Source organism: Microtus oregoni, unplaced genomic scaffold (assembly GCF_018167655.1).
Source record: "Microtus oregoni isolate MIOR12 unplaced genomic scaffold, Mior012 000012F_ref0000307, whole genome shotgun sequence".
Lineage (NCBI taxonomy): Eukaryota > Metazoa > Chordata > Mammalia > Rodentia > Cricetidae > Microtus > Microtus oregoni.
In genome coordinates this window covers 49,894,652-49,915,261 of record NW_024543071.1, presented here as the reverse complement: position 1 = coordinate 49,915,261, position 20,610 = coordinate 49,894,652, and the positions used below count along the sequence as shown (strand labels likewise).

The 20,610-nt window shown below is 43.3% G+C and overlaps 1 protein-coding gene across 1 annotated transcript in view; it reads left to right on the top strand.

Annotated features, from left to right (window-relative positions):
- The window catches only part of Plaat5 (phospholipase A and acyltransferase 5), a 28,100-nt gene extending 17,165 nt beyond the window's left edge, over positions 1-10,935 (top strand). The window contains exons 4-7 of the mRNA XM_041661373.1: positions 2,448-2,556; positions 6,082-6,344; positions 7,379-7,579; positions 9,898-10,935. Coding sequence (XP_041517307.1) covers positions 2,448-2,556; positions 6,082-6,344; positions 7,379-7,471 — 465 coding nt within the window. The 3' untranslated portion in view covers positions 7,472-7,579; positions 9,898-10,935. The remainder of the gene's footprint in view (positions 1-2,447; positions 2,557-6,081; positions 6,345-7,378; positions 7,580-9,897) is intronic.
- The last annotated feature ends 9,675 nt before the right edge of the window (positions 10,936-20,610 follow it).

Sequence of the window (20,610 nt, the reverse complement as noted above, 5' to 3'; positions counted from 1 at the left end):
CCAGACTGATCTGCATCCTTAATGCCCAGCACAACAATAGTTGGCATGGATTAAGTGACCAATACATATTTTTACTTCTATTATTAATTTTTTTGATATTCTGAGATGGTCTCTCTATGTAACCCCAGCTATCCTGGAATTTACTATGCCAGTACTTCTCAACTTTCCTAATGCTTCAAACCTTAATATAGAACCTCATGTTGTAGTGACCCCAACCATAAAATTATTTCTGTTGGTATTTCATAACTTTAATTTTGCTATGGTTATGAATTGCAATGTAAATATCTGATATGCAGAGGGTCTTAGGTAACCCCTGTGAAAGGATCGTTTGACCCCCAAAGGGTCACGACCCACAGGTTGATAACAACTGAACTCCATACACCAGGCTGGCCTTGAACTCACAGGGTTCCACCTGCCTTTGCCTTCTGAGTGCTGGGATTAAAGACATGTGCCACCACACCCAACTTGTATTATTTTTAATACAAGTTTATTTGCTGTGTGTTCATGTGTATGCGTGTGTATATGTTCATGTGCACGTGTGTGTGTGTCTGTATGCCACAGTGCTTATGTGAAGATCAGAGGACAAACGTGTGGGAGTTTGTTCTCTCCTTTCACTGTATGTGTTCTGGGGATTGAGATCGGGTCACGTGACTTGGGGACAAGTGCCTTAACTCGATGAGCCACCTCACTGGCCTCTAATAAATAATTTTTAATGACCTGGATGCTCCTCATGGTTTTTTTATTTTTGATACAGGGTTTCTTTGCATTGCCTTGGATGTCCTAGAACTAGCTCTAGACCTAGACCAGGCTGGCCCCAGACTCACAGAGATCCGCCTGCCTCTGCTTTCTGAATGCTGGGATGAAAGGCGTGTGCCACCACTGCTCCTTATATTTGTAATGTTGTACTTATGATTCATGGATATGTTCATTCTCTTCCCACATGCACCCACATTTATACACACTCCCAATCCCAGTTGGCCTCCAATGATTTCACATGCTCATACATACACTCACAATTCACACACATACACATACACCACTCCACCCCCTATAGTTGTACACTCACAATCCCAGTTGGCCTCCAATGATTTCACATGCTCATGCATACACTCACAATTTACACACACACACATACACCACTCCACCCCCTATAGTTGCACACTCACAGCTCACACGTATTCACCCTCACACCCACTCACACACATATAGATACCCAGACACACTCACACATATACACATTCACACACAAATACACACAGAAGCACATACAGACCTTGTCAGGTGAGCATTCTTTCTCCTCTGGGCCTCTTTGAGAGACAGTGCATCAGCAGGCAGGAGCCACACTGTAGGTTGAACTGGAGGAGTTTTAAGTATTATGAAACTGATGAAAGTTTTGTCTGTGAAGTGTGAGGACTATAGGGCCTCTCAGGACTGAGGGAACGTCCTCAGGGAAGGACACACTTTTGGGAGAGGTTCAGACTTTGTTGGAGAGTTGTGATTGTTGTATTAAGGCTGCTTGTTTGTTCCCGGCCGCTCAGCCCCGAAATAACCACACAGAAACTGTACTAATTAAATCACTGCTTGGCCCATTAGCTCTAGCTTCTTATTGGCTAAGTCTTACCTATTAATTTAACCCATCTTCATTATTTTATACTTGACCACGAGGCTCATGGCCTACTGGCAAGGTTTCAGCATGTCTGTCTCTGGCAACAGCTCCATTACTTCTCCTCTGACTCTGCCTTCCTTCTCTCAGCATTCAGTTTAGTTTTCCCCACCTAGCTCTGTTCTACCCTATCAGGCAAAGCCAGTTTCTTTATTAACCAATGGTATTCACAGTATACAGAGGGGAATCCCACACCATGTGATTGAAGTCATCTGATAACAGGTTCCCTGCTAGTGAGTCACCTAGGGGACTTGCAGAGGGAGTCAGACTGTCAGTAAGGGTGGCAGGCCTTTAGACACTGGTCATGACATCAGGCATGCTGCAGAGAGCTCTGGCCCAGGCCAGGACTGCAAGGTGGATGGTGCTGAGGACTCTGAGCCAAGGCAGAACTTTACGCACCCCAGTAGTGACCAGCATCCTGCCTGTCCACCCCTAACGCTGCACAAGGCTCCTTCCTCTTGCAGTAATTCTCCAGCACCCATTACTTTGAAAGCCTAATATGCTCGCTCCCAAGGAGAAGAGTTAGGAGTTACAGCATGTGCCACAGGGACTGCAGGGAATGCGTTGGTGCATTCAAAGCTGAGAGTCCACACACTGATCACCAACTCAGACAACCTGGTATCATGTCAGGGAAGGGGACATCTTGGTCTTCTGGTGAAGAGGGTTCAAGTTGGATTTCTGTCAAGCGATGGGCCACAGTGAGGTGACCTACATACAGGCTGAGCTGTGACTCTGGAGTTCCTTGGATACGTTCAGTTTATCTCTCTCTTTCTTCCTATCATAGGACAAACCAAGACCCAGACCCGGAGACCTCATTGAGATTTTTCGAATTGGCTATGAACATTGGGCCATCTACGTAGAAGATGATTGTGTGGTCCACCTGGCTCCCCCAAGTAAGAGTGGACACGCTATTGAGATACTGCTATGGACGTTAGCAAAATCAACAGAAGGCCAGTCAATCACCGTGGTACTCAGTTGTTGCCTTTTAGCACCAAGCATTCCTGGACATTTATTTATTAGTAAACACACGTGTCCAGCGGTAAGAATGACAGGGGTGTAGAGTGTCCCTAAAGTCCCTTCGACCTCTGTTTCTGATGTCAATCATTTAGCATCCTTCATCGTGTTTCTAAAGACACCACGGAGGGCAGAAGCTCCCATGTTGCTTGTTTCCTACTTTTCCTAACTGCCGCTTCCCGCTTCCTTGCCATCTTTTGTCACCTTCCTGCCTTTGTCTTCCTGCTGTTCCAGTGTGCTCTAGGCTGCCTTACCTAAATGTTCACCTGGTCCTTATTTCATGTCCTATGGTTTTGACTGGGCGTGGGGCTCATTAAAGTGAAGTGGAGATTTGGCGAGGGACCAGATGGTGAAAACAGGGGGAGATTGCAGAGGAATGTGAAATAACTTACAATTGAACGTGGTCTGGAACCATTGTTCACAGTAGCCGTCTTGCTCTTGCTGGCTCAAAATGGAATCACAGAAGGGCACTGCCAAGGTCTTTGATTTTCAGCTTTGATTCCTGTGAGCTTTCCCTTGGGCTCCAACCCTGACCTTGGCAGGACCTTCCTGCAGAGCAGGGTCCTTTTCTTCTTCTCTTTTCAACCCCATCCACTTCCTGTCTCCATTCTCTGTCTAGGAGCCTAATCAAAGAGGCGAGGGGAAGGATCTGGGAGGAGCCGAGGGAGGAGAAAGAAGATGATCCAAATACATTGTATGAAATCTTCAAAGGATAAGTAAAAACACTAAAGCATAGTATAAAAAAGCCATCTCCACCTTTTCCTGCAGCCTGTGTCCAGACACCCTGCTTGTATAGCTAAAGAGATGGTTAGCAGTGGCTCCCTCCCCCACTAGCTCCTTCTCTAAGGTAGATTCTGTCATCGCTGTGCCTGTTTATGCTGACAGTGGTCCCATAACGCTCCTTCTCTGAGGTAGATTCTGTCATCTCTGTGCCTGTTCATGCCGACAGTGGTCCCATAACGCTCCTTCTCTAAGGTAGATTCTGTCATCTCTGTGCCTGTTCATGCTGACAGTGGTCCCATAACGCTCCTTCTCTAAGGTAAATTCTGTCATCTCTGTGCCTGTTCATGCCGACAGTGATCCCATAACGCTCCTTCCTCTGTGGTCACTGCAGGGGCAAAATAGGGCTGTTAATAATTTGTGTGAAATCAGTAGATTTTCTTGGGACACATAGGAATAGAATAAGGGACTTTTTAATTTTTTTAAATTATTTTATTGTTTTTGCTCTTGGAAATCTTAGAGACACATGTATTGTGTGCAACCATCCAGGTGGCTCCAGTGGAGAAATAGCCTTTTAAAATGTTCTGTCCTTAATTGATACAATAATGGTAGATGTTTGTGAGATACAGTATGATTCAGAGTGCTTTGCGATGTGCAATGACCACACACAGGTGGTTAGCATATCCATCTCATCTAATGTTTTTTTCTTTGTATGTGTAAGTGCATATAATGGTCTCTGTGTGTATGCATGTTTTCTTGCACTCACATGTGGAGGCCTGAAATGTCATCATTGTAAATATAGGTAGAGTTTTTCTTTTGTCCTGATTGTCCGATCCCAAATAAACACATAGAAGCTTATATTAATTACAAAATGCTTGACCAATAGCTCAATCTTATTACAAACTAGCTCTTATATTTAAATTAACCCATTTCTATTAATCTATATATTTCCATGTGGCTCATGGCTTTACCTGTCCTCTAGTGTAGGCAGAAGTTGCTTGTTTGTTTCCTGGCTGTCCAGGCCTAAAATAATTACACAGAAACTGTATTAATTGCAACACTGCTTGGCCAATAGCTTATGTATATTTCTAGCTAACTCTTATATCTTAAATTAACCCATTTCTATTAATTAGTGTATTGCCATGTGGTTGTGGCCTAACGGTAATGTTCCGTCTGTCTCCTGAGGTGGCTACATGGCATCTTGTTGACTCCGCCTACTCTCTCTCTACATCTCTGTTTGGATTTTCTGCTTGGCTTTACTCCGTTAAGCCATTGGCCAAAAGCTACTCCTTTATTAATCAATGACAATAAAACATAATCACAGCGTACAGAGGGGAACCCACATTACTCTAACATCTTGCTTCTTGGGCAGCTCACTGGCATCTCTCTCAACTCTGCCCTCCTCATCCCAGTCCTCAGTTTGTCCACATAACTTTATCCTGCCTTGCTATAGGCCAAACAGCTTTATTATTAACCAGTGAGAGTAACACATATTCACAGCATAAGAAGGATTACCCTACAGCACACCATGCCAATAGACACCTTGATATCAGGTGTCTTTCTTGATCACTCTCTAGCTGGACCTTACAGCTTACCAATTTTGGATTCTTCATTTCTCCCTCCCAAGGATTGGGGTTACAGATGGCCTCCATTCTTGCCAGGCTTTCCCATGTATTCTGAGGATATGAACTTTTTCTCCATGCTTGTGGGCAAATGTTCTATCCACTAAGCAGCCCCCAGCCCTCTCATTTCTTTTTGATGAGAATACTGAAAATCATCTCTTGTAGGTGGTACTTAATGTCTACCCATATGGCCTCAGACAGGTTCCTGACCCTCTTGGAGTTTCTGTATTCTAAGCACTGAGTGTGAGAGAATGTAGCAGCTTTAAATGTTTTTTTTTTTTTTTTCCCCAAAGCTCCTGAGTCCCTCCTTGGTGGTAACAAACGCCACTGGCTCTGAGTGGATGGTGGTAGAGCAGGCACCAGAGATCCACATACGTGACTTCACTATTCCCTTGCAGAGGAAGGCATGTTATGGAACCACTGTTATCATGCACATGACAGAGCCTTACCCAGGGGTGACACAGAGGGTGGAGATTACTGACATCTGCTTGGGAAACAAGACTCAGCTTCTAAGAAAGGCTAGGCCAGTGCAGTCTAGTCCAGGGCTGTGTGATAAAGCATTTTCAGAGTTACTAACGAGATTCTTCTGTAGGTGAACAGAGCGTGTAACTCAGGACAGATGATTTCTTGGGTGGGGCCTGCCTCAGTTTCTGAGTTTCTGAGTACAGATCCCCAGCACTCATGAAAAATATGTGTTTGGCAGAGACAGGTGATTCCCAGAGCCCATTGGCCAGCCTGTCTAGCCAACAGGTGAGCTCTTGGAGAGCTGGAGAGTGATTAAGGAAGATAATTGGCCCTGACTTCTGGCCTCCACACAGGCATCCACACCAGCATACGTGTGCACACCCTCCCACCCACATGTGCATCCCCTCCAGTCATCCCCAAGAAAAGCATCTCTCAGGAAATTTGGTCCTCTATGGTACATTTAATCCAATTTCTTCTCCTCTGCCATGCTTTAAATTGGTGATTTGATTAAGAACTTCATGGGAAGTGGCTTACGAAAGGTCTTGCGTATCCCGACCCCTTACTCCTCGGGGCTTTCCTTTTGTCCTTGCTCCCCAGGTGAGGAGTTTGAGGTGGGCAGCATCACTTCTATCTTCAGCAACCGTGCTGTGGTGAAGTATAGCCGACTGGAGGACGTGCTGCATGGCTGCTCTTGGAAGATCAACAACAAGCTGGATGGGACATACCTGCCCCTCCCCGTGGACAAGATCATCCAGCGCACAAAAAACATGATCAACAAGATAGTGCAGTATAGCCTGATTGAGGGGAACTGTGAGCACTTTGTTAACGACCTTAGATACGGTGTGCCCAGGAGCCAACAGGTGCGTTCCGAGTGCCCCCAGTGGCTCCTCACTGTGCTTTGTTGGGCTTTGTTGGACCACCTTTGGTGCTAGGCATAGGTGTGCCATCTTCCAGCTCTTGTCTTATTACCTGCCTAGCTCAGACAGGCCAGTGATAACATACGACATACAACACATGTGAGAGAGCCCGGAAGCCCAAATATCTGTAACAATTTAAGCTGCTCTCACTAATAGTTGACCTTTACTATATGAGCAGAGGGAATGTGCAGATCCTTTTAGATATGTAAAATAATTAAAAAAAAAACCCCAAGGGTTAAAGGTGGGACATCATTTTCTGGTTTTTGCCTTGCCTGTGATTTTTATCTTCCCTGCACAGAGTGGGGTCAAATCTTCCTGTTATTTACCTCTTAGAGCATGCTCCCTTCTCTCTGTCTACTTTGTTTTCCTGCATCCTCCTCTCCACTCTGTATCCTTGACTTGCCTGGGCTCTGTTCTTGTGAGACTTTGTGCTAGAAGCTTGGTGGGCTGTAGTATGAAGGATCTCCCATCCCATGAGCAGATGCCTGCAAATACAGGGCACACTAAGAGGTCCTCTGAAGACCTGTGTGCCCAGGAGCCACAGGATTGAGCTAAGTGTGAATACCGATTCACATGCAGTTGTGCCCAGGTGAGTTTCCCTCCCTGGCTTTCAGAGTCCCTTTTTTGAATGAGGGCCTCAGTGGCTTCAGCCTCTCCTATGGAGAGACCCTTGCATCATGCACTCCTCTGGAGGCCGATCCTATGTCGAATGGCTCCTGGGGAAGAAAAAGGCCAGAGGGTCCATGGCCAGGGGAAAGGGAGCCTGCCTTGCCTTGGGTTCCTGTCTTCGGATGCCTCCTTTGCTGTCTCTGGAAACTTTAGGGATGTTGGAGATGCAGGATAGTATAGGTGGTCCCCTCCTAGAGGAAAAGACTCTAGGACAGCTGGGTCCTGAAGGAGATGGCAGGGGTAGGAGCAGAGGTGGGGGCCAGCCTGAGATTGGTACCCACTGTCCCATGAACCACTGTGCTTTTCAGGTGGAGCATGCCCTGGTGGAGGGAGCGAAGGCTGCAGGTGCTGTCATCTCTGCAGTGGTGGATAGCATAAGACCCAAGTCTATAACTGCTTGAAGCTGCTGCGGATTCCGAGCGCAGGAAGGGCCACTGACAGCGGCAGAGCAAACGTGCGCCTTTCTTCCCGTTCGCCTTCCTCGCTCAGTGGCCCTGTTTAAGAAGACTGTGAGTGTCTGGGAGACCCTCCGACATCTGTCCACTACAGCTGGTGTAGACCCTCACATGCTCAGCAGGGGAGGAACTGATAACGGGTTGTGAATCTTGTTATGTGCCAGGCACTGTTGGGGCTATTTCATGCACTTGTTTAATCTTATGCCCTTGTTTCTAAGACCAAGTTCATTCTGTGGCAGTGGGAAATCATCAGAAACATTCTGGAAACTCCTTTCGAACATTTTCAGAAATGAAGACCTCTCCCCAGGGGTTCTTTCTAGTGTCCTCAGATGTCTCTACCATCTTCTGCTTATCCCAGTCCTGGAATAAGTGTCAGAGCCATTGTGCCGTTTGGGGGAGGGAAAGGGACATCAAGGAAAGATATTGCCCAATATTTAGAGCCAACTGTGCCTTAATCTGACTGGAGAGGTGACTCAGTGGTTAAGTGCACTTGCTACTCCTGTAGAGGTCCTCAGTTTGGTTCCCAGCACCATGGTGATGGCTCACAACAGCTTCTAACTCTAACATTGTCCTCTGGCCTCTGTGTGCACCAGCACATACCCACACACAGACAAATTTATTCACATGCTTAAAAATTAAAAGAATTAATTATATATTATATATCATTTCTTTAACAACCTCAGCTACCTTCTCAGCACCATCCTGGACACTCTCCTGTCTGAACATGCCCTCTGTCAAACAAACTAGTCCATAATGTTTCAGTTCATCTTCACTAAGGTTCTCAGGATGTGGGCAGGATGAAGCCAGATCCTTGTCCCAAATATGACACAAATGGTCCTCAGCTCAGTTCCTGACAGAGTCCTTGGAGCCGGCATTTAATTAATTAATTAATTATAAATAATACCATTCAAAATTTCCACCTCCTCCCCTCCTCCCATTTCCCTTCCACTCCCCCACTCACCCTCCCTTCTCCCCCTCCAGTCCTAAGAGAGGGCAGGGTACCCTGCCCTGTGGGAAGTCCAAGGCCCTTCCACCTCCATCCAGGCCTAGGAAGGTGAGCATCCAACTAGACTAGGATCCCCAAAAGCCAGTACATGCAGTAGAATCAAATCCCAGTGCCATTATCATTGGCTTCTCAGTCAGCCCCCATTGTTAGTCACGTTCAGAGAGACCGGTTTGATCCCATGCTTTTTCAGTCCCAGTCCAGCCAGCCTTGGTGAGCTCCCATTAGATCAGTCACACAGTCTCAGTGGGTGGACCAACCCCTTGCGGTCCTGACTTCCTTGCTCATCTTCTCCCTCCTTCTGCTCTTCAACTGGACCTTGGGACTCAGTCCAGTGCTCTGATGTGGGTCTCTGTCTCTATCTCCATCCACTGCCAGATGAAGTTTCAATGGTGATATTCAAGATATCCATCAATGTGGCTATGGGACAAGGTCAGTTCAGGAACCCTCTCCCTTACTGCCCAAGGACCTAGCTGGGGACATCCCCATGGACACCTGGGAACCCCTCTAGAGCCAAATCTCTTGCCAACCCTAAAATGGCTCCTTTAATTAAGATATCTTCTTCTCGGCTCCCATATCCACCTTCCTCCATCTCAACCATCCCACTCCCCCAAGCTCTCCCCAATCCTCCCCTTCTCCCTTCTCTCTCCCCCTCCTCCCACCCCACCCCCATGCTCCCAACTTTTGCTGGAGCTAGGCATTTTTTTCTCAGCATTCTCCTCTTCTATGATCCCATCAGAACTGATCATTAAGCTCTGCTTCCAGCCTCTAAGGATTTTCTAACCCCAAATTCCAACTCCCATATTCTAGCTGTAAAACACTTCAAAAGATGGGAAGAACCACATGGCGGGGTTTATCACAGCAGGGAGCCCACTCTTGGTACCGATTTCTGTCTTAGAGTCTGTTCTTGTTGCTTTGCTAAAATACTCAGACAAGAACAACTCAACAAAAGCGATTGTGAACTTAATTATTTGACAGTCCCAGGTCCCTATCCTCCAGGGCAAGGAAGCACCTGTGAGGAACTTGAGGGAGCCGGGCACGTTATGTCTGCAGTCAGAATAGAAGAACAGTGAATGGGTGCACGGCTGCTGCTCAGTCCCCCTTCATTTGTCCAGCCCAGAGCTAGCCTGTAGAATGGTGCTGGCCTCATTCAGGATGGATCGTCCTGAACTCAGTGAAGAGCATCCCTTCCAGCCATGCTCAGAGACTCATCTCTAGGTGATTCTAGATTTTGTCAAGTTGTCAGTTGACCCTGACCATTCCTCACAATTTAAAAATCTTCAGTTTAAAGCATAACCAATGATACTATTAAAAACTTATAATTAATAATTGCCAGAAAAATTGAAATTTCCATTCTGACTGATTTCAGATGAATATTCGAAACATGTAAGTCCACTGATCTCCACTGTGTGAATGAAATAGTGATTTTGATGGAAGATCTGAAATTGTTCCTGTGGATTTTACTCTGTGGAGAGCTGAAGTCACCCAGAAAAGCTGGAGATGGTTTCTCCCATGGCTCTGGAAGTGCCTGGAAAATATGGAGGACTTGGACAGCATGCATCCGCAAGACGGAGCTCTCAGTGCGTTCCAGAGAGCTTTCTGGCTGCTTGCTCAGGGGCCTTTCTCCTGTTGGAAGGGAACAGACACAATGGAACACTTTGGTGTTTGTCCTCCATCCCTTTCTCAGCAACCCAAACTTGATACCTCAGGAGCCCGGGCTTGTTTCTTTCCCATCAGCCTGTGTCCTGTACATGGCCACCGTGGATACTTGTAGTCAGGCAAGCCCGTACTTCCGCGCATCATGACCAGCAAGAAGCCAGTCCCCATGCTTCCCTAACACCTGGAAGATCAGCTGGGCTCCCAGTAGTTCTCCTTTTAGTCTCTTACTCATGGTAGTATCTGTGTTGGGACTTCCTTTGAAACAGGAGCTAAGCACCAGGCCTCTGCAGGCACACCGCCTTTAGCTTTAAACACGGTCACGTTTTAGTGGACTCCTTAACAATGCTGAACTCTTGGACCACATTGATGTCTGATAAGCAAACAGGGATTTCGTCAATTTAAAAACAGCTCTCCTACCATAAAGTGTTTAGTGACTCTAATAAGTGAACTCGCCCACCTCTTGCTCACTGCTCTGGCTCTCTGGTGTGAACTCCACGGGCAAAGCACATCATCAATTATGTTCCCTCATCTATTAAAAAGAACACATTTTGAGAGTGTGCCAAATTCCACGTGCTAGCTACTTTTGTATTTGTCAGCCTATAAGCACCCGGGTGCCAGACCACTGACATTCTGAGTCGGGAGGATGAAGACACATGGGGCCATAGACCACTTTCTGGACAGCAGTCCCTTCTACTTCCAAGCTGTCTGTAAGGCCATGAGCTCTGGGATTCACACTTCACACCTTCAAGACGGGGAGGTGAGACTTTATTAAAGCTTTTTGTAAGAAACAAAAAAACTTGTAGCAGTTTTTGCATTGTAGACTAGAAATTGAAATCCCTGCTTTGACGAGACCTGTCATGTTGCCGCTCTGAGTGGGAATGTGTCCCCTGTTGGTGGTAGGAGGGCAAGGGAAGGGGGAGAGAGAAGGGGAGGCCTGAGGGAAAGTGACATGAATGGAAATGTTTCTAAGATCCAACATTGGAAGGTGAGGTGGGCCCAGTGGAGGGGCTGGTTCACCTGGCATGTCCCGTGACAAGTCACAGACGTGGGATACGCACTCGTGGTTAGGGAGGAGCAGTATCAGTGACGCATGAGTCAGCAGATGCTGCAATCTGAATGTTTTACCTGTTGATAGCCTGACTTCAGGATGTCGCAGAGCTATATAGTCATGGGGAGATGTGGGAGAATGGTAGTGAAGAACATGTCAGCCATGCATGTGTGCATGCGTGTGTGTGTGTGTGTGTGTGTGTGTGTGTGGAGGCCGGAGGAGGACTTTGAGTGTCCTACTTTATCACTTTGTCTTAAGAGTCTTGCTGAACCTGGAGCTGGGCTGGCAGCAAGCTGGCCTCAGAAAGTCGCCTGTCTCCACCGTTAGCATCCAGTGATGGGATTGTAGGTGCTTGAGCCCACACCCTACTTTTTATATGGGTGCTGGGGATTTGATCTCAGATCCTCATGCTAGGATGGCAAGCACTCTTCCCCACTGAGCCCTCTCCTTAGTCTCAGACCCAATCACCATGGGTCTAGCTAGGGGCACATGTCAGAGACTTCAGGGGAAGGGGCCAGAGAGGACCCTTTCGTGAACTAGGAACAGAGGCAGGCTGTCTCCTGTTCTCAGCTCAGAGTTATTTCTCTCACAACCACTCTTTGGCATCGTAAAGCTTTATTATCAGCCTGACTTGGGGAATAATGGAAAGAGTCAAGATCCATAGTTCATAGACACCAAGGAAGTTGTAGCCATGGAGAAAAGCCTCAAGGTGTTGGCAGAGACCGCTCCTTCGTTTCATGGCTGCCCAGACTCAAAATACAGACACAGAAACTGTATTAATTAAATCAGGGCTGTGGTGGTGGAAACGGGAATCCCAGAAGCTCACTTGCCAGCTAGTCAAGGCTAGCTAGTAAGCGTCCAGTCAACGAGAGACCCTGCTTCAAGGGAAGTGGATGGCTCCTGAAGATGACATCTGAGGCTGTCCTCTGGCCCTCATCCACACATGCACACATATGTGTGCACAACCCTTCCACACATGTATACTCATGCACTAAACATGAAAAATGTGTGGCTAACAATACATGACATTGTTGACCTGTCAATCTTTAAATATGGGAAGAAGTCAGAGTGGACCAGTCTTAGGACTCTTGGAGTTGCTCAGAAAACTTAACAAAATAGCTTAATCAACATGAGGAATTTACTGGCTTAAGTGACTGTCAAATCCTGGAAGACAGTATATCTTGGATTAGGGAATCATGGCATCAGCTTTAAAATAACACACCATGTTGGTGATTATGTGATCATTCTCTCTCTCTCTCTCTCTCTCTCTCTCTCTCTCTCTCTCTTTCTCTTTCCCACACCCACACCCACACGCTGGTTCTAAGTTCAGTGTGTAAATGCACATCTTCGTGTCTTTGGTGGGGTGAGTGGGTCTGTGCTGGATGACCGGGTACCTTCCATGATTGAAGTCCATTATTACTCCATCCTTTCTTCCTTAGCAAGGATGACTATAAATGAGACATTTTAGTAAGTTAATACCTGAACAATTTGACAGGATAATCGTTACAATCTGAAGGAAAGCACTCTCAGAAGTGAGAGAGGACATTGGCACAGTTAAGCCCAGGTCACAGGAACAAATCAGATCCACTTGGGGCAAACCAGGATGAGTGACAGCAGTGCAGAAGTAAAGGAATTAAGGGAGAGAATGTGTATGCACCCGAGAGAGACAGAGATAGACAGACAGAGACACATACACAGAGAATTTGGGGATGGAAAAGAGATAACATGTATCAGTTAATATTAAAAAAATCATCTTACTCCATATAATTAAGATATAGCAACACTACATAATTTCCCAGATCTTTTATTTGTCAATGACATGGGTTTTAATGTAGTTTAAAAAAATACTGTTTTAACATTCTGGGTATCACATTATGACTTATTTTTATTTTATATACATTGGTGTTTTGCCTGCATATATGTCACTGTGAGGGTATTGGACCTCCTGGAACTGGAGTTACAGATAGCTGTGAGCTGTTATGTAGGTGCTGGGAATTGAACCTGGGTCCTCTGGAAGAGCAGCAGTGCTCTCAACCACTAAGCCATCCCTCCAGCCTGGGTTCACTTTAAATTATGCTCTCTCTTTCAGAAAACTTCTAATTAGCTTTAATTATCTTAAATTTTAATTATTTATTGATTTTTACACTATTTTTAAATTTTTTATTGTTTTTTATTGAGCTATATATTTTTCTCTGCTCCCCTCCCTTTCTCTCCCTTCCCCTTCTACCCTCTCCCATGGTCCCCATGCTCCCAATTTACTCAAGAGATCTTGTCTTTCTCTACATTCCATGTAGTTTAGATCCATGTATGTTTCTCTTAGGGTTCTCGTTATTGTCTAGGTTCTCTGGGATTATCAATTGTAGGCTTTTTTTTCTTTATTTCTAAAAGCCACTTATGGTGTAGGAGGCTCTTCTGTTCATGTGTTGCTTTCATTGATTAATGAATAAAGAAACTGCTTTGGGCCTGATAGGGCAGAACTTAGGTAGGTGGAGAAGAAAGAACTGAATGCTGGGAGGAAGAAGGGCAGAGTCAGAGAGACCCCATGAATCTTCTGCCTCCAACGAACGCTGGTTAGAATCTTGCCAGTAAGCCTCAGTCATGTGGCGATACACAGATTGATGGAAATGGGTTAAACTAATATGTAAGAGTTAGCTAATAAGAAACTAGAGCTAGGGGCTGGAGAGAAGGTTTAGAGGTTAAAAACACTGCCTGTTCTTCCAGAGGACCTAAGTTCAATTCCCAGCAACACATGGTAGCTCACAACCATCTGTAATAAGATCTGGTGCCCTCTTTTGACTGTATGTACACAGAACACTGTATACATAATTGAATAAATCTTTAAAAAATAATAAAAAAAGAAGTTAGAGCTAATAGCCAAACAGTGTTTTAATTAATACAGTTTCTGTGTGGTATTTCGGGTGTAAGCTAGCCGGGTGGCTGGGACAAAACAAGCAGGTCCTCTTTCCTTGCCACACACTTATGAGTGAGTACATATATTTGTCTTTCTGGGTCGGGTTACCTCACTCAATATGATGTTTTCTAGATACATCCATTTACCCATGAATTTCAAGATGTAACATTTAAAATATCTCATTTATGTAATTAATTTATTTATAGTGCTAGAATAAAGTCCAGAGTCTCAGATGTACTGAACAAGCACTCCACTACTGATCTAAATACCTATACAGTAAGGCCAATAATAGACTTTAAATATTTTTTTTTTAAAGATTTATTTATTATATCTACAACATTGTGCCTCGATGTATGCCCGCATGCCAGAAGAGGGCGCCAGATCTCATTACAGATAATTGTGAGCCACCATGTGGTTGCTGGGAATTGAACTCAGGACCTCTGGAAGAGCAGCCAGTGCTCTTAACCTCTGAGCCATCTCTCCAGCCCGACTTTAAATAATTTTACATAACAAATATATTTATCCTAAAAAGTGCTCAAAGACTGAGACAAATCAATAGTTATACTTGTTACTTTAAAAAGGAATTATCATTTTTAAAATAAGGTGTCTCTTTTTAAAAATCATTTGATTTTTAACTAGAAGGAAAACTCCAACCCACAGAAGTTAGCTACATTCACAAAAACACAGACAATAGATGATCTCACAGCAGCAAATCCCAAAGAAAGGAAAAACTCACACAATAGTACCACCAACAATGAAAACTAAAATAACAGGAACTAGCAATCACTGTCCATTAATATTCCTTAATATAAATGGACTCAACTCACCTATAAAAAGACAGAGGCTTACAAATTGAGTATGAAAACAGAATCTATTCTTCTGCTGCATACAAGAAACACACCTCAACCTCAAAGACAGACATTGCCTCAGAGAAAAGAGTTGGGAAAAATTTTCTAATCAAATGGACCTAAGAAACAAGCTGGTATAGCTATCCTAATATCTAACAAAATAGACTTCAAACTAAGATCAATCAAAAGAGACAAAGAAGGACATTTCATATTAATCACAGGAAAAAATTTATCGAGAGGAAATCTCAATACTGAGCATCTGTGCCCCAAATACAAGGGCACCCGCATATGTAAAAGAAACACTACTAAAGCTTAAATTACACATTAAATCCCACACAATAATAGTGGGAGTCTTTAAAACTCCACTCTCAGCACTGGACAGGTCTGCCAGACAGAAACTTAACATCGAAATAAGAGAACTAAGAGATATTATGACTTAAATGGACTTAACAGACAGCTATAGAATATACTATCCAAACATAAAAGAATATACGTTCTTCTCGGCACCCCATGGAATCTTCTCAAAAAGTGACCACATACTAGGTAACAAAGCAAACCTCCACAGATACAAAAAATTGGAATAACTCCATGTATTTTATCAGATCACCATGGCTTAAAATTAGAATTCAACACTATTTTCAGAGAGCCCACAAACACATGGAAATTAAACAGTGTTCTCCTGAATCACCAATGTGTCAAGAAAGAATTAAAGAAAAAAAAAACTAAAGACTTCCTAAAATTCAACAAAAATGACTACACAACATACCCAAATTTATGGAACACAAAGTAGTGTTAAGAGAAAAGTTCATAGCACTAAATGCCTACATGAAGAAGCTGGAAAATCCCACCCTAATGAGTTAAGAGAGCACCTGAAAACTAGAAGAAAAAGAAGCAAACTAACCCAGGAGGAGTAGAAGACAGGAAATAATCAAATTGAGAGCTGAAATCAACAAAATAGAAATAAAGAAAATAATACAAATAACCAATGAGACCAAGAGTTGGTTCTTTGAGAAAATCAATAAAATAGACAAACCTTTATTCAAACTAATCAAAATGCAGAGAGGGAAAATCCAAATTAACAAAATCAGAAATGAAAAGGTAGATATAACAACAGACATGGAGGAAATCCAGAGGATCGTTAGGTCATGTGTCAAAAACCTGTACCCCACAAAATTAGAAAACTTAAAGGAAATCAGCAATTTTCTGGACTTACCAAAATTAAATTAAATCAAGACCAGATAATCTATAATTGACCTATAACTGCTAAAGAAATAGAAACAGTCATCAAAAATCTCCCATCTCATAAAAGCCAAGGACCAGATGGTTTTCAATGCAGGTTCTACAAGATTTTCAAAGAGCTAATACTAACACTCCTCAAATTGTCCCACACAATAGAAACAGAAGGAACATTGCCAAACTCTTTTTATGAGGCTACCATTACCCTGATACTCAAACCACATAAAGACATGACTAAGAAAGAGTTACAGACAAATCTCATGAACACTGATGCAAAAATACTAAATAAAATACTGGCAAACTGAATCCAAGAACACATCAGAAAAATTATCCACTCTGACCAAGTAGGCTTCATCCCTACTGGGATGAAGGGATAATTAAACATACTAAAATCTGTCACTGTAATCTACCATATAAACAAACTGAAAAAAAACCCCACATGATCTTTTGAGAAAGTCTTTGACAAAATACAACACTCCTTCATGATAAAGGTCTTAGAAAGAGTAGGGATACAAGGAATATACCTAAACATAATAAAGGCAGCACACAGCAAGTCAACAGCCAACATCAAACTAACTGGAGAAAAACTCAAAGTGATCCCACTGCAACCAGGAACAAGACAAGGTTGTCCACTCTCTCCATATCTACTCAATATAGTGCTTGAAGTTCTAGCTAGAATAATAAGACAACAAAAGGCGTTCAAGAGAATACAAATCAGAAAAGAAGTCAAACTCTCACTATTTGCTGATCATATGCTTGTTTACATAAGTGACCTCAAAAATTCTGCCAAGGAAGTTCTACCTTTAGTAATGTAATTACCTTTAGTAATGTAGCAGGGTACAAGATTAACTCAAAAAAATCAGTTGCCCTCCTTTACACAGTTGATAAATGGACTGAGAAAGAAATCAAAGAAGCATTATCCTTCACAATAGCCAGCCATACATAACCTAAAATATATCAGGGCAATTCTAACCAAACAAGTGGAAGACCTGTATGACAAGAACTTTAAGTCTTTGAAAAAATACAGTGAAGAAGACACCAGAAAGTGGAAAGATCTTCCATGCCCTTGGGGAGGCAGAGTTAACATAATAAAAATGGCAATCTTATCAAAAGCAATCTACAGATTCAATGCAATGCCCATCAAAATCCAAGCAAAATTCTTCACAGACCTTGAAAGAATGGTACTCAACTTCACATGGAAAATCAAAAAACCCAGGTTAGCCAAAACAATTCTGTACAATAAAGGAACTTGCGAAGGAATCACAATTTCTGACTTCAAACTTTAGTGAGAACAGCCTGGTATTGGCATAAAAACAGACAGGAGTACCAATGGAACTGAATCGAGGACCTGGATTTCAATCCACATACCTATAAACACCTGATTTTTGACAAAGAAGCAAAAAATATAAAATGGAAAAAAGAACATATTCAATAAATGGTGCTGGCATAACTGGATATCAACATTTAGAAGAATGAAAATAGATCCATATTAATCACAATGCACAAAACTCAAGTCCAAATGGATCAAAGACTTCAACATAAAACTAACCACACTGAACTTCATAGAAAAGAAAGTGGGGAGTACACTTGAATGCATTGACACAGGAGACCACTTCCTAAATATAACCCCAGTAGCACAGACACTGAGAGAATCAATTGATAAGTGGGACCTCCTGAAATTGAGAAGCTTCTGTAAAGCAAAGGACAGGTCAACAAGACAAAATGACAGCCTACAGAATGGGAAAAGATCTTCATTAACCCCACATCCCCACATCAAGCAGAAGGTTGATCTCCAAAATATACAAAGAACTCAACAAATTGATTATCAAAAGAACAAACAATCCAATAAAAATAATGGAGCATAGGCCTAAACAGAGAACTCTCAACAGAGGAAGCTAAAATGCTGAAAGACACTTAAGGAAATGTTCAACATCCTTAGTCATCAGAGAAATGCAAATCAAAACAACTCTGAGATTCCATCTTACACCTGTAAGAATGGCCAAGTAAAAAAACACTGATAACAATTTATGATGGAGAGGATGTGGGGTAAAGGAAACATTCCTCCATTGCTGGTGGGAGTACAGACTGGTACAGCTGCTTTGGAAATCAGTATGGCGATTTCTCAGAAAATTAGGCAACAACCTTCCTCAAGACCCAGCAACACTACTTTTGGGAATATACCCAAAGGATGCTCAATCATACCACATGTGCTCAACTATGTTTATAGCAGCATTATTTGTTATAGTCAGAACCTGAAACAACCTAAATGCCCCTCAACTAAAGAATAGATAAGGAAGATGTGCTACATTTACACAATGAAGTATTACATAGTGGAAAAAAATGAACATTTTGAAATTTGCGGGAAAATGGATGTATCTAGAAAACATCATATTGTGTGAGGTAACCCGGACCCAGAAAGACAAATACAATATATGCTTATTCATAAGTGACTTTTAGACATAAAGTATAGAAAAACCAGTCTACAATTCACATTCCCAGAGAACGCAGACAACAAAATGGACTCTAAGAGAGACATGCATGGGTCTAATCTACATGGAAAATATAAAAAGACAAGATCTCCTGAGTAAATTGGACGCTTGGGGACCATGGGAGAGGGCAGAAGGGGAGGGGGAGGAAGAGAGGGGAGTGGAGAAAAATACATAGCTCAATATAAGCAATAAAAATAATAATTGTAATAAAACTGTACCTTTTTGACTGTTTTAGAACACTTTGAGATTCACAATAAACTTGAGCCGAAAGCACAGTTGTCTTCATTTGCCCCTGGCTCTCATGCATGCACGTCTTTGTCATTACCAATATCCCCCAAAGCGTGGGCATCTGTTACAGTACACAGTACACGACATACACCACAGCTCACGCTTTCTATTTTTATTTTATTTATTTTATTTTTCTTTTAAAGCATTCTTTTCTCATTTTACATACCAATCCCAGTTCCCACTCCCTCCCCTCCTCCTGTTTCCCCCACTTTCCCTCCCCCCACACCCTATCCACTCTTCAGAGAGGGTAAGGATTCCCATGGGGAGTCAACAATGTCACATCACTGTGAGGCAGGACCAAGGCCCTCCCTGCTGTGTCTAGGCTGAGCAAAGTATCCCTCTGCAGAGAATGGGCTCCAGTGTTTCTCAGTTTTGGGCACCATTAGTCCTGTACTGACAGAAGGATGACTTCTCTCTTCCCTGTGTAATTCTGGTGAATAAAACAGGCCTTCATAGTTCAGCCTTTGTTCAACAAAATGGGGAGAAACTTAGAAACCTATTCTCTATAAGTAGTTAAACCGACAGAGCTAACTAGTTAGACTGAGAGTCTCTGTGTACGGGTGGCAAGTTAGACTTTCTCAAGGACAGAGATGCGAATGTCTGGTTTGTTTAATCGAAATCTTTTAGACATAGAGGGGCCTAAACCACTTGCAGCTTCTGTTGTCAGGTCCAGTTGCTAACTCACAGACTGGCGGAACTGTGGAGACTCCCTAAGCAATTAACACTCTGCAAGAACCTCTAACCTAAGTCTATGGCACAGAATCCCAGGCTCAGCTAACTGTTTATGTTTTAGTCCTGGAGTTTCTGTGAATAGCAGGAAAAAGCAATTAACCAATTAGCTAATTAACCAACCCTGGAGGGAAATGGCTTTACGCCAGTCTCTGTGGGAAAGGTTGCACAGACAGCCAGGGCTATGAAGGGTGGCCTGGCCTTACAGCCAAAGTTACAAGATCCCTCCTTGTGTTCTGAGATTACACGCAGGATAGAAAATGTATCTTTAGATTTGAGATGCTCCTCAATGCCCGTCTCTCTTGCCATGTCTGGCTAATAAAGACTTACTCCCTGCACAAATTCCTCAGCAACTTGTCTCTCTAGGCACTATGCTCCTGCCTCAGGTCACAGCCCGTACTCCGGGAACCTTGAAGCCAGGCATTGAGACTCCCCTCAGGTGTAGGGTTTGTAATCTTTTTAGTTAAAGAAGTTTGTTGTTGAAAACACACACACACACACACACACACACACACACACACACACACGAGGTGAACAAAGAGGCTAGCGAAAATTGAAACATGAAAATTAAAGCTAGAGAATTGGAACAGGAGAACAAGAGCTGGAAGTAAAGAACAGGACCCTGCAAATGGATGGAAATAGAAAACACTATCCTGAGTGAGGTAAGCCAGACCCAAAAAGAGGAACATGGGATGTATTCACTCATATTTGGTTTCTAGCCACAAATAAAGGACATTGAGCCTATAATTAGTGATCCTAGAGAAGCTAAATAAGAAGGTGAACCCAAAGAAAAACATATAGGCATCCTCCTGAATATTAGCCTTCATCAGGCGATGAAAGGAGACAGAGACAGAGACCCACACTGGAGCACCGG